Here is a 14,899-nt window from a genome sequence, read left to right on the forward strand (position 1 = left end):
TTTATTTTTGCATAAAACTTGTCTCTATGTGATGAATCAAGATCTATGAATCAAAATCCCTCGAAAAGTTTTTAAAACTTGCACGTTTCCCAACACAAATACCGGTGCGTTACCGGTGGAGTAGGCTCCGACGAACAAGTCAGTATGAATGATAATCTCTCTGGACAAATCGAGATATTGAGTTAGGGTTTTTTGCCTACCTCCAAACGTCGATTAGCCCTCCCTATTTATAGGACTTGGGTCAGGATGTTACGTAGCGTCCACGTCGTCCTTAATCCTTATCATAATCTGTTGGCCTAATCCTTATCGTATTCTGCAATTCTTATCGTAATCTGTAACCCTTATCTTAGTCGTAGTCCTTATCTTAGTCTGTAGAGCCTATCTCAATCTTATGAGATAGCGCGTTACTTTAACGATCTTCTCCTATCCACGGATAATTAAATTATAATCATCACATGTTAATAAAGATGGTCAGCATTTCAATTATTTGATTTATTAAATAATATAAATTGGTTGGCATGTGCCATATATTTTAAATTTGTTTTAATTTATAATTGATTTAACTTACTACATAAATTAATTAAAATTATTGTGTTTAATTCACCGTATTCTAATGGTTAAGAGTACGTTAGACACACAGTATTCATTTGGCATCTCTTTTCCTAATCACAAATTTATTTGAAGTTGGGATGTAGTCACAATTTTTCTGAAACTAAAGTCCGTGTTTTTGTAATATGGGTTCTGCTGGCGCCAGTATTTTATAATTTGAGTCCAACATTATTACTTTTATATGTATGTAAGTTTTCCTAGATTTTGAACATAAGTATGACTTATGAGGTGCGTTGTGTCTTGAAATAGTGAGGAAATTTCTTGATGTTGGAATAGATTTGAGTTTGGTATCATAGTGGGTTGGTAATACTCGTACAAGATTTATCTTCCAAAATATTGTTTTTATTATTTAATAAATAATAATTAATAGATTTACGGGTCCTAACGGGTTAACCTTATTCACTTTTAACCCGTCCACTTTCAATCCGTTCTAAATGAATTATATAAAAATCTTAACCTATATTTATCGCGTTTATTTTCAACCTAATTCAAAGACTCAACCCACCTATTTCACCCTACTTATAAGGTATGTTGTATCTTGAAATAGGGGGAAATTTCTTGACGTTGGAAATTTCTATGAAGTTTTTTAATATGCGAGTGCTTGGAAAAAGCTGCCTCTTTAGCCGAAAGGTATGTTGTCCCTTTTTCCTGTTGACTTAACTGGGAAAGTTAATTTGGGTGTATGGGTTGTGTTGAGCCTATCATTTTCCAATTCCAGATACAGAATTTGCAGATCCATTTCCCAAACATCATCGATCGAGAGAGAGATTTGCAAATATAATTTGGGTGTTTGGGTCTTGAAATAATACCGTGCTCTCTAATCTTCATCCACATCTCTTGTAGGAGGCGAATCAAACAGACCCTTGGCTGCCCAGTATCGTTACCAGTTGATCTGGCGGAAAGGACAGAGTACACCTGTATCTCAAACGGAGTTTGAATAATTAGTAGCTCCTTTTTTATCACATTTTTCTTATTTTTCACGTTTTTATTTATTGAAAAGACTTGAATAATCTTGTAATATATGAATCTTAAGATGTTGCAGACTTGCCGGATCTCTTGTTTTTTCTCTTTAGTTGGCTTTTACTAATTTTTCTTTCTTGACTAATTCTTTGAACAAATTCTGTCTCTCTCCATTGAGTTGCTTTAGGTGATAAATATGGACCACAAAATGGCGGTTGATATTGTCCGGTTCACAGTGTCTTCATTTGTTTTAATTATGTGCCTGTTGAAGCTTACAACAAATTATGCAGAAGGATTTAAGGAGCACTCACGAGCTCAGTACTATATTTTTATCATCGGCATTTACATTTGGGAGGTCGTTCTTGTTATAATACCTTCTACTCGAATCTTCCCAAGAATACGAAGGCACCTCACAGCTTCAGGAGGCAAATACGATGTCTTCTTGAGTTTCAGAGGCCCCGACATTCGCCTAACCTTCAACGATCACCTATACACCAATCTTGACAGCGCAGGAGTTCGCACCTTTCGTGACAACAACGAGCTTCGCAAAGGAGTAGAGTTCGGCCCTGAACTCCTCAAAGCAATCACAAAGTCTAGAATCTCCTTCCCAATATTCACCAAGGGTTATGCTTCCAGTAAATGGTGCCTCCGTGAGCTTGCTCAGATGGTGAAGTGCAAGGGACAATTGATTCTGCCCATCTTCTATGACGTCCAACCATCTGCGATTCGGCATCAATCTGGGGATAGTGATGCTGGGAGAACTTACGAGGAGGCCTTCCGTGAGCACGAGAGCCATTCCGATGGAAAAACTGTTACAGAATGGAGGGAGGCAATGACAAAGATTGGAGAACTCGATGGTTGGGAAGTCAAGAAAGAAGCCGACGGGTATTGTTTTCCTACTAATTAATAAACCCCTTATGTTAATGCATGGAAACTTCATCATAGTGTTCGAAATCCAATAAATCATGAACATACAAGCAGGCATTTTCTAGCGACCTAGCGCGCACAACTTTTCAAATCAGTGTGTCCATAGTCGAATATGTCCTCCCCTCGTTTGTCAGAAAAAAACATAATTAGGAATACTAGCTAATTTAACCCGCTAGCTGCATCCGAGAGGGATAATAATAAATATATAAATAAGTATTCTTCTATTTGCTTAATTTTTCCCTACACAAAACAATAAGAGGAATAAAAAATTACCATCAAATCCTATTTTTTCAATTAATTAAAATATAAGTATCTCATAAATTTCTTTTAGGACCAATAAGTCCTATGTTTAAAAAAAAAAAAAAAAAAAATTCACTTTAAGTTCTAAATCACTAAAATCTTTCATTAACACCCTTGCTAAAATTAAAATTTTATAATTATAACTTTATTAAAAAATTTAATCTATAATATAATATTTTTATATATTCATATTAATTAATTAATGAACATTACATTATGAGTTTAAATAATAATTAATTTAATTTAAATTCAATCCAAAAATTTGGCTTAGAATTCACGAAGACTTTAGTGTAGAAAAATGAAGTATTTTATAAAAAGTCAATAAAATAAATCTTTTATTTTTAATTTTTTTTTTTTTTTTATATCTAGTAAATTGAATGAGAGCGTGATTTTTAAATTTCATATCAAATTTAACAAAAGTATAAATGGAAGATTTAGTATTTTAAAGCTTATATGATTTTTTTTTCTTCTTTCACAAGTTGGACTTATTTGTCGTAAAGACAAATTTGAAAGAATAACCTTTCTGGAAGATAAGGTAACATATATCTAATTACTCTTAAGACTCCAAAATACAAGTCTGATACTACTACTCTTAAGACTCCATAATACAAGTCTGATGCTATTTATCTTTTAATATAAAAAGTACAACTCGATGATTTATATATATATTTGCTAAGAAGTAGAACATGATGATTAGTTTCATGAGTCAACTACGTACTGGTGCCTAAAGTAAAGTACTTCAAATCAAATACGTAGTATTAATTAGTCCAAAATTTTAAAATTCAATAGGTATGAGTATGAAATAAAAGGGTAAAGTGCAAAAATCTCTGGTCTTTGTTTGAATTTGTAAATAATTCCCCCTAAATTATACTTTGTGCATAATACTCTCTAAATTATCATATTTTGTTACAAAATGCTCCAATACTTGGATTATATTTTATTAAATAACCATAATGTCATTTCTTATTAAATTACACTTAATCTATTTTTTTATTAAAAAAAATTATGAAAAAAAATTCACACTAATTTGATAACATATTCTCCATTAAATTAGCATAAAATTACTTTTAATTTTTAAAATTAATTATTAAATAAAAATCTTAAGTAGAAAATTTTAACAATAACTTAATTAATTTCTTGATTTTTCATGAATATTTTACATGAAAAAGAATGTATTTTTTATTTAAGCAATTTATTAATTTTTCAATGTATTGTAAGAAAAAGAAGGTAGGGAGTATTTTTCTACTATAAAAAAGGTTTAAATTGGGTATAATAAATTTTATTATAAATAATAAATTTTAATAATAAGTTAATCATTTTATAAAATTGTAATTACAATCTTTTTTTTTAATGATAAATTGATACTAATAATAAATTAAGTTAAATAGTATAATTAATATTTAGATAAGATAAAAGATAATAAAAATAATTTAATAAGAAATGACAAATTTAACGAGAAAGGGTAAAATAGTTTTTTGCAATGTGTTTATCCTTAATTGTAACAAATCAATAGTTCAGGAGATAGTTTTTTGTTCAAGGAGATTATTCGTAAAAAGGACAATAGTTCAAGGGAATTTTTTGCACTTTACCCGAAATAAAATGAGAATAATTAAAGTAGAAGACATCAATTTTTCAAGTTATTAAGTTACATGAGGATTTTGGATTCTATAACTGTAAATTTTGCTATTTTTTTCTCTTTAAAGCACACAAATTTAATATTTTCGATATTAAAAATTTTGATTTTAAAGCACACAAAGCAATTAAATAAGCTGACAAATAAGTATGTATCACTTAATTCATGATAAAATCACAAATTAAAATTCCTGAACTGAAATATTTTCCAATATTAATTAGTTCAAAAGTTAAAAATTCAATGGGTATATAAGTATGGTATATAAGTAGAAGACATCAATATTTTAGCTTTTTGATTACTTTAATTTTTGTCTCGGCACTAATTATTTGCGGCTTTTCACCTGGACTTCAATCAGGCATCAAGGACAACTAATAAAGATGATTGTTCAAAGAGTGTTGATTGAGTTAAAGAGGAACGACATGGTTCTATCTAACAACTTGGTTGGAATCGATGAGCATATAAATAATATAATGGAATTGTTACTTTGCAAAAACAGCTTCTTGCAGACACTCTTAAATGGTACCCAGACATTGCTGATGCTAATAGTGGAATCAATGCTATTCAAAACCGATTTCGTGGGACGAAAGTTCTCACTGTGCTTGATGATTTGAATGAGAAGTCTCAATTTGATTGGCTTGTGAGAAACCTTGATTGGTTCGGTCTAGGAACTAGGATCATAGTTACAACTAGAGACAAGAAAGTCCTAATTGATCTGGGAGCTAACCCTTATGAACCCCCAGATATGAACCTTGTGCAATCTGTCGAACTTCTTAGCTTTCATGCTTTCAGAATGAAGTTTCCTCCAATAGGCTATGAGAAGATCTCTAATGATATTGCATCGACTACAGGAGGGCTTCCTCTAGCTCTGGAGGTTATAGGTTCATTTTTGTTTGGCAAGAACGACATACAAATCTGGGAAGAGACATTGAAGAAGTTGAAGATAATGCCAGACGATAAAGTCCAAAAAGCTTTGAGAATAAGTTATGATGGGTTGAACCCTGAGCAACAAAAAATATTTCTTGATATTGCATGTCTTTTTATTGGAATGGATAAAACATATCCATTTTACATGTGGGATGATTGTGACTATTTCCGAAAGAGGGAAATTGATGTTCTCTATCTCTTGTCTCTGGTAAAAATAGAAAATGATAACTTGTCGAGGATGCATCTTAGAGATTTTGGTAGAGAAATGGTCGGTCAAAAAGATGATATAAATCCAAGAGGACGTAGCAGATTGTGGAATCAAGCCGAAGCAAAAAATGTATTTGAGGAAAATAAGATAACATATGAGTGTTAATTTGTTTAATTAATCAATGTTTATTTCTTGATCCTCTTTCATGTCATGTCATAACATGGGTAAGCACACAATGATAACACATTCACAAATGTACGTGGTTTTCATGGTACCGTCCACTTGGTTCCGAATGGAGAGCTACTTTGTTGATCAACTTACTTTGAGGGGTCTACACAATTGAAGTAGAATGTTTATTACATAATTCTTGATCCTTGTTCATGTTCATAATGTTAAAAATTAGAATCTTATTCATCATCTTTTAATTATTTAAGTATGGTTGGTTTATAATTTTATTTATATATATATATATTTTTCAAGAGAGGAAATATACCAAAGCTGATCAACCCTACAGCGTTTAATCCAACCCGGCCACCTTAATCTAACATAAAGATAATTTGAGCTCAAAACGATACACATTGCCTTTTTTTATTTTTTATTTAGGTAATAAATCCAAATTGTTTTTTAAACCATTAATGCTTATTTATTTGTATGGTCTACCATCAGTAGAATGTTTATTACATAATTCTTGATCCTCGTTCATGTTCATAATGTTATAAATTAGAATGTTATTCATCATCTTTTAATTATTTCAAGTATAGTTGGTTTATATATATATATATATATACACACACATATACAAGAGCGGAAATATACCAAAGCTGATCAACCTACAGGCGTTTAATCCAACCCACCTTAATCTAACATAAAGATAATTTGAGCTCAAAACGATAAACATTGCCTCATTTTTATTGTTTATTTTTTTCTTTAGGTAATAAATCCAAATTGTTTTGTAAACCATTAATGTTTATTTATTTGTATGGTTTTTCATTGACAGGGAACTGAAAAAGTTGAAGTGCTAAATCTTCATGATATTAGAAAAAAGTCTCCAAGTCATCCTGACAGTAGAGACATGTCTGAACCTTGCTTCACACCGAAAACATTCAAGAAACTATCTTATCTTAGGTATCTCTGTGTAGAGGGCGCAGAATTTGTTGGGGATTTTAAGCATTGTCTGTCACGGTTAAGATGGTTTTGCTGGAAAGATTGCCCTTCCAATTTTGAAGCAACCAATTTTCATATGAAGAATTTAGTCATTCTTGATCTATCATCTAGTTTGGGCCCATCAGAAGAGTGGAATGGTTGGAGTCAAATCATGGTTTGTGAAATATTTCTACTCTTATCGTTTTCCATTTTATTATATTTGATAGAAATTGATTTTTTTTTTTTTTTTTTTGGGTATATCTTTTCATCAGATGTCAAATAAATTGAAAGTTTTAAATCTCTCAAATTGTGGGTTGAGGAGGACTCCCAACTTTTCAACCTATACAACTTTAGAGATATTGAATCTCATGAACTGTGGAGCATTGGATGAAATTGATCCATCCATTGGTACTTTGAAGAATCTGGAAGTGCTCAGTCTTAACTATACAGCGATAAGGAGCTTGCCTGATGGGTTAGGGGCGTTAGAGAAACTGGAAGTTCTGGATGCCTCATTTTGTCGTAATTTGAGGGGTGACATTCCTAGTTGTATTGGGAGATTATCATATTTGAGAGAATTGAGGCTTTCTCGAACCAAAATTCAAAGCCTACCAACAAACATTTGTGATCTCCTTTGCCTCCAAACCCTCGACTTAGATGACTGCGATAATCTCCAAGCACTGCCAGACCCGCCCTCAAGTTTAGAAATTCTGAATGTCACTTCGCTCTTGGATAGAAACTTTAGTGTTATCCCTAATCTTGCAAATCTAGTTAATCTACAGGAACTGCGGTTTTCTTGGAGCATTAGCACCCTACCCAAACAGATTGACGCCCTTTCTCAGCTCAAAATCCTCACTATACGAGCATGTAGAAATCTTCAATGTATATTGGGTTTACCTCTCAATCTGGTTGAATTATATATTGGGTATTGTGGGTTATTAGAAAACTTGCCGGATCTGTCAAATTTTAAATTTTTGTTGAAATTGGAGTTTGAGAGATGCTGGAAGCTGACAGAGATTCAGGAGCTTGGAAAATTACAATCATTGACTAGTTTGAAAATAGATGAGTGTTTGAATCTGACAGAGATTCAAGGAGTTGGAAATCTAGAATCGCTATCAAGCTTAAATATATCTCGGTGCAATGAAGTAACTGAACTTGATTTGCTTGAATGTGTGGCATCTGTAGCGATGAGTGTGCTCAAATACTTCAAAATTAAACCACATCGGTCTAACTTAAACAAGTTAAAAAGATTAGAAGTTTTTAATTGCACGAATCTCAACAAGATCCAAGGTCTAGATAGACTTGTATCATTGGAATATTTGGATGTGGGGTGTTGCGGATCCATAGTAAGATTACCCAATCTGTCAAACTTTAAAATGTTGAGACGCTTGGAAATTAGTGGGTGCAGCAATTTACGTGAAATTGAGGGCCTTGAGAACTTGGAAGCGTTGGAGAAAGTGGGCATGTGGAGTTGCTCATCGCTGGAAGAAGTACGGTATCGGCCAAGCACAGATATTGAGTTGCTTTACCAACACGGAATATTAAAGATAGGTGGATGACGTTTGGAGAAAATTTCACTGCCAGATGGAGTCATGGACATGAAATTTCACAGGTTTGTTCACTTTTATATATATAGGCATAACCTTACTTTTATCATTTATACCATCAATCTCTATAATTTGTATAATGTCATGTGGGTTTATTAAAGTTTGTGTTTTTTTCGAAATAATTAATAGATTTTTCGTACACCCCTTTTTTTTTTCTTTTTTTTTTCACTTTTTGCAATTTCCTTGGGTTTTCAGGTGATATTAAGCTAAATTGATTTGATTCCTAATCTGTGATTATTCTATATACTGAAAGCCAGGCACGCGCTTATGGAGAACAAAACAGTTGAGAAAAAAAATAATAATAAAAATAAAATAAAATATACTAAGTAGAGTCTCCATGTATGAATTGAAGGAGAAAACAGTAAAAATTGGTGCCCTTTGTAACACTTTAATACTCAAATAATGATTTTTCGTCCGAATTCTTTAGGGGACATGTGCCATTTTCTTTGTGGAAGCAATTAGTTTGTATGCTCCTTGATATATCTATCTATTTATCTTGTTTACTCTTAAAAGGCAGTTCATTAACATGCTCTATATCACATCATGCTCATATGGGATTGATCGTAGTTTTAAATTATAACGGAGGTTTTAGATCTCATGAGTTTATGGTTGACTATTTGTTTTAAATATCTCTAGTGATTGATTTGAATATTTATGGTAATATAATGTATGTTCAAAGTCTATATTAGCTTTTCATTTTACACTAAGTGGTATTTTGATTTAATTGATCGATGAATGCAGATATTGATTGGATGTATGGGAACCAACTTGGCTGATCCTTTTAGTTCATATGACTGAAATTCTCTCTTTGAAAAATAAAATGATTAATTTTGTGTTGTATATTGTGAAACTCAATACATAATCATTTTCATTAACATAGTTTACTTTTGATTAAATAAAATTTGCATATGAACATTTCATATGTGTGGTAGGCTGGTAGCATGTCTTGTCTAGTGTGGGTTGTCTTGTGAACTTCATGTTTATGCATCATAGTATGTATTAACCATTGTGTAGTGTTAATAGAAAGTTATGTATTAATAATCAATATTTAAAAGAGTTGATGAGGTGCCTGTATGAAAAAAAGTAACTTAAAATGGTTTAAAAAGCAAATATCTTTAAGGGGCGAAGGTGTATACTTAAAATGTTGAAGGGGGTCATATATGAAAAAATCTAAATAAAATAATAATAAAATAAAATAAAATAAAATTTACTAAGTAGAGTCTCCATGTATGAATTGAAGGAGAAAACAATAAAAATTGGTGCACTTTGTAACACTTTAATACGCAAATAATGATTTTTTGTCCGAATTCTTTAGGGGACATGTGCCATTTTCTTTGTGGAAGCCATTAATTTGTATGCTCCTTGATGTATATATCTATCTATCTTGTTTGCTTTTAAAAGGCAGTTTATTAATATGCTCTATATCACATCATGCCCATATCCGATGGATCGTAGTTTTTAACTGAGGTTTTAGATTTCATGAGTACGTTGATGGTTGACTATTTGTTTTGAACTTTTAAATATCTCTAGTGATTGATTTGAATAGTTATGGTAATATAATGTATGTTCAAAGTCTATATAATTAGATTTTCATTTTACACTAAGTGGTATTTTGATTTAATTGATGAATGCATATATTGATAGGATGTATGGTAACCAACTTGGCTAATCCTTTTAGTTCATATGCCTGAAATTGTCTCTTTGAAAAATAAAATGACTAGTTTTGTGTTGTATATTGTGAAACTCAATCCATAATCATTTTTATTAACATAGTTTAATTTTGATTAAACAAAATTTACATATGAACATTTCATATGTGTGGTAGCATGTATTGTCTCGTGTGAGTTGTATCGTGAAGTTCATGTTTATATATCATAATATGTATTAACCATTGTGAAGTGTTAATAGAAAGTTATATATTAATAATCAATATTTAGAAGAGTTGATGAGATGCCTGTATGAAAAAAAGTAACTTAGAATGGTTTAAAAAGCAAATATCTTTAAGGGGCGAAGGTGTATACTTAAAATGTTGAAGGGGGTGATATATGAAAAAATCTAAAATAATGTTAGGTGTCAAATTTTTGCATAAAAAGCATGACAAATCAATTAGGATTAGATTTATAGGGGTGCTTGTTTTTACTTCACATATAGTCTTGGTTTGGAAAAACTCATTTTTGGAGCCTTAGAGTTGTAGAGAAGGTAGGACCGTAGGAGAGGGAAAAAAGAAGAAAGGTTTAACACTTGTAAGTCTTATGAATCATTCTTTTTCATGTTTCATGTTGATGGGAATACACATATAATTTTGCATAGAAAATCATTGAAAAAAAGCATGAAACCATCATTTTTTTTTTTTTGATAAGTGAAACCGTCATGAATGCATATATGTGTGTGTGTAGAGAAAATCTGTACTAGTGTGTGAATGGTAGAATTGATTCTTATGGATTTGACTGAATTATTGGTTTAGAATGTAGGAAACATGCTATAAATATATTTTATATTGATGGTTAGAAGTTAAAAGTATTTTAGTTTGCATGAAAAAGAAGTAGAGAAGATGAAATTTGAGTTGTGTAGTCAGCTTTGTGTCCTTTGCGAGAATGGCCATAAAAAGTTGTAGAAAATTCGGAATGGCGCATCATTTGTTGGGTTGGAAAGTAGACTAATTGATCTTTCCATAAATGTATGGTAGAGTATCTGGTTCTTTCAGAATTGATACAGTTTAATCCGTGAAGATGGATGAAAACCAGGGACTGTTTGTAGAACAAGAACTGAGATAGTCATTGTTTTGCTTACTTATAAAATACTTGATTATATTAGATAATTTGATTATATTTAATCATACTAGTATTAATTTTGAAGCATTTGTAGCAATTTATACTCGAAGGGTAATTTTAAATGACGAACTTGGTATTCTTGCTCACTACGTGTTTGATGAAATGCTTTAAAGAACTTATGTTACATAATTATCATAATTGATCTTTGAAGTTTTATGAATGAAGTTTGTAACGAATAATCCATGTTTTGGGATTGAAATAGACTTTAATACATCAATATGTATATTTGTGCTATTATAGAAGAATCCATACTATATATGGGGTTGTTGAGAAGAATTGAGTATGTTCTTTGGAAAGGAAGCTTTTATGTGGTTTGCTTGTATGTTATTTTAGCATGGAGATAGATGAAATACCTTACATGTTGATTATGAACTAAGTTAGGTTATGATTATTATTTAATTCTCTTTAGAAATATATATGACGTGCTTTTAATGTGTTACAGGCAAGAAGAAGGAAACGACAACATAGACGGTACCGAATGATAAGTAAAAACTTGGAAAGTACTAAGGTAAGCGTATTAATTGGAAGTTCTATCCTTAAATGTATATATTGAAGTATAGGGGATGTCTATATGACATATAGATACCTATATGGTATGAAGATGCCTATAAGGCATGAAGGTGTCTAAATGACATGAAAATGCTATAAAGTATGAAATGCCTTTAAGGCATGAAGTTGTATAAGGTCCATACTCTGGCCAAGGAGAGTAGGAAACTATAATCCCTATAAGGTTTGATGTAAATATTAAAGAAATATTAAATTGAAATTGTCACATAATATTTATTTGTATTATTCTGATATAGTAGTGTGACTGGGTTATAAGCTCACTATTTCCATATATATGTTTTTCAGGTTCAATGTTTGGTAGCCACTGTCCGTCTATAGTCTTGGGTGTTGGATGGGGAAATGAGCAAGAGAGTGTTTTGTATGATATGTAATTATTGTAGATGAGTTTGGTAGTGAAACTTATAATTAAATGTTTAGTTTTTGTTAGTACTTGCAGAATAAGTTTGTGGTTTGTTTTTATTTGTGGACTATTAGACATGCACTCTGATGTAGATTAACGTCACCAATGTCAATGTGTGATATCAATAAGGATGGTTAGATGCATTCCAATTATTTAATTTATTACATAATATAAATTAGTTAAATTGTTTCAATTTACAATTGATTTAACTCAATGCATAAGCTAAAAATATATATATGTTTACTTTGATTTTGCGAACCTATTGAATGCACATACTTAAAAATTCTCTCATTTTGATCTTACTTAGTTTGTCTTTCATATTTCAAATTTGGTTATAACTATATATAAAAAACATTACTGTCACACAAGAGCCTTAATTTGCTTTTACGCTGGGGTACCTGGTTGAGTTATTTCACGTGTTTGATATTTTTCATTTGTGCTCAATTACTAGGGACAACCGAAGGAGGTGCTAGTCTACATAGCTTTTTTTGATTGAATTGCTAGATTTAATTATAAACAACGAAATGTTTTTAAGATGCTGTATCTTTATAGGGTTGCCAAAGTATATATGGTTTTAAATAAGGTAAAATATTGTTTTATCTCGTAGGCGACAAGATATATGCTAATAGCTAACAAGTTGAATGTAGAATCTTGTTTAGATGTACTTGTGACTTTGTTAATAGCATATATGTTTTATTGAGTAATTGACTGCTAGTGTATTTACTGATGGCCTATGTGTTCTATTCTCTAATTTGCGGTGGCTTAATCTTGATTTCCATCAGCTTTGTGACTGGGTGGGTTAGGTAGCTTTTAATATCAAGGGTTAAGAAGCTGTGTTCCATTCTTAATAGATTGCTCGTCTTTAGTCATCTATTGATTTTTATATGAACCGGCCATTTTTACAAACCAGCCCAAATTTAACTATTGACAGCCCACTCTGCTGGACCGCTTACATTGTAATTGTTCCAGGAGGCGAATACGATCTGTTTTTGAGTTTTAGAGGGCCAGAGAGTCGCCGCACATTCACAGATTTTCTATATACCTATCTCAATGACGCAGGTGTTCGCACCTTTCGGGATGACAATGAGCTTCGCAAAAGAAAAGATCGGCCCTGAGCTCCTCGAAGCAATCAGGGAGTCCAGTATCTCCATCCTGATCATCTCCAAGAACTATGCTTCCAGTAAATGGTGCCTCCGCCAGCTGGCTCAGATGGTGGATTGCAAGAGAAGCACTGAACAATTGATTCTCCCAATCTTCTATGATGTTGAACCATCCAATGTGAGGCGTCAATCTGGGAGTTACGAGGAAGCCTTTCGCAAGCACGAGAGCTGTTTTGATGTCCACTGTCGCATGCCTCTAGTAAAAATTGAAAATGATGATGTGTTGAGAATGCATGGTCAACTAAGAGATCTTGGTAGTGAAATTATTCGTCAAGAAGATTTGAAGAATCCAAAACTGCATAGCAGGTTGTGGGTGTACACACAAATTTTTGTAAGTCTGCAATAGAAACAAAATATAGAGCAAATAATATAATATTTCATTAATTTGGATAGATGGGGTACAATCCTCTTTAATTTTCTTTACAAAAAATAGAGTAAGGTCCTTTGATTCGATCTCCTGTTTGGTTGGTTGGATCCAAGGGCTGTACGAGTTTGATCTTGAATCACCGTGGAATTTGGATGAAGAACGGCACGTCTTTGTATATGCTTGATGTTGATCACCGTGGAATTTGATGAAGAACGGTACGATTTGATGTGCTTGATGCCACTTCTGAATTCTGAATTTTTGTATCCCCTCCTTCTTCCTTCATGCCTTTATTTATAGGCTTCTTAGATTAATAGGATGATGACACGTGTTACCTCCTGATAAGGATAAAATCATAGCTGGGCCGGGCCAGTTATATTATGATAATTATCCTTAAATGTAATTATTCCAAATATATTTTATTATGAATAATTATCTTTTTTTATTTAATCATCTGGGCTGGGCTAATTGAATAATTTTAGTGAACCAAGTTTGGGCCAATTAAATAACTTAATTAAACATTAAGCCCATATTTTATGGGTCCATTTGTCGAAATCAAAGCCCACTAAAATTTTAGTGCCTACAAATTGCCCCTAGTTCGAGTCCCAAGATTGACAGCATTTATCTCCTTTTTCAAGTGGGACTTGAAGTATCCAACTTTCCTTCTTCTTTTTTTTCTTTTTTTTTTTCACTTTCCTATTCAACTTTGGATTGTAAGCTTTCCTCTTTTGCTTTTTTTATCCAACTTTGGATTAGAATTTGACTTTCCCATTTGAATTGAATTGTCCAAATCTCAATACAACTTGGAGGTATCTTGTTGCCTATATATACCCTCAATATTATAGGGATTGACATCAATTCCAATAATCTCTGAAGATTTGTCAGATTACAACTTCTGAAGATTGTGTTGAATTGCAGCCTCTGCTTGCACACAAATAATTGGTATGTCTCTGTTCATCTTCTTCCTCTTCTTCTTTTTTTTTTTCTTTCAAAATCACGTTTTTTTTTTCAAATTTTTTTTTTTTTTTTTTTTTTCAGATCACGTTTTTTTTTTTCAATTTTTTTTTTTCATGATTTTTAGTCTCTCTGGGACCCATTATTCCGTTGGAACCCACTTAGTCCGGCAGGACCCATTGTTCCTTTGGAACGCAATTAGTTCGTAAGGACCCATTAATCCTTTGTAAGGCATCTAGTCCGTAAGAACCCATTGTTCCTTTGGAACACAACTAGTTCGTAATGACCCATTGTTCATTTAGAACGCATATAGTC

At 32.0% G+C, this 14,899-nt stretch overlaps 2 protein-coding genes and 1 long non-coding RNA gene across 3 annotated transcripts; all 3 read left to right on the forward strand.

Moving 5' to 3' along the window:
* Positions 1–1,777: 1,777 nt before the first annotated feature.
* Positions 1,778–8,260, forward strand: LOC132281685 (disease resistance protein L6-like). Its single transcript, XM_059783363.1, has 5 exons — positions 1,778–2,454; positions 4,785–4,851; positions 4,926–5,690; positions 6,559–6,879; positions 6,977–8,260. Exons 1-5 carry the CDS (start codon positions 1,778–1,780, stop codon positions 8,258–8,260), a joined length of 3,114 nt encoding a protein of 1,037 aa, XP_059639346.1.
* A 2,160-nt stretch (positions 8,261–10,420) lies between these two features.
* Positions 10,421–12,243, forward strand: LOC132285854 (uncharacterized). Its single transcript, XR_009472625.1, has 3 exons — positions 10,421–10,551; positions 11,582–11,647; positions 11,992–12,243. It is a non-coding gene; the product is annotated as an uncharacterized LOC132285854 (long non-coding RNA).
* A 913-nt stretch (positions 12,244–13,156) lies between these two features.
* On the forward strand, positions 13,157–14,786 carry LOC132281686 (disease resistance protein RPP5-like). The gene is made up of 2 exons (XM_059783364.1): positions 13,157–13,597; positions 14,712–14,786. The coding sequence occupies exons 1-2, from the start codon at positions 13,157–13,159 to the stop codon at positions 14,784–14,786; spliced, it is 516 nt and encodes a 171-aa protein (XP_059639347.1).
* The last annotated feature ends 113 nt before the right edge of the window (positions 14,787–14,899 follow it).

The sequence above is a fragment of the Cornus florida genome, unplaced genomic scaffold (genome assembly GCF_030987335.1).
Source record: "Cornus florida cultivar Cherokee Brave unplaced genomic scaffold, ASM3098733v1 CherokeeBrave_3.0.0_Hap2_Chr11, whole genome shotgun sequence".
Lineage (NCBI taxonomy): Eukaryota > Viridiplantae > Streptophyta > Magnoliopsida > Cornales > Cornaceae > Cornus > Cornus florida.

Excerpts from the sequence above, each read along its gene's own strand:
- LOC132281685 (XM_059783363.1), top strand. The coding sequence starts at position 1,778 with ATGGCGGTTGATATTGTCCGGTTCACAGTGTCTTCATTTGTTTTAATT. Across the intron at positions 5,691-6,558 it reads ATCAAGCCGAAGCAAAAAAT|GGAACTGAAAAAGTTGAAGT; the intron begins GTATTTGAGGAA and ends TTTCATTGACAG. Across the intron at positions 6,880-6,976 it reads ATGGTTGGAGTCAAATCATG|ATGTCAAATAAATTGAAAGT; the intron begins GTTTGTGAAATA and ends TCTTTTCATCAG.
- LOC132281686 (XM_059783364.1), top strand. The coding sequence starts at position 13,157 with ATGACGCAGGTGTTCGCACCTTTCGGGATGACAATGAGCTTCGCAAAA. Across the intron at positions 13,598-14,711 it reads GGGTGTACACACAAATTTTT|TCTCTCTGGGACCCATTATT; the intron begins GTAAGTCTGCAA and ends CATGATTTTTAG.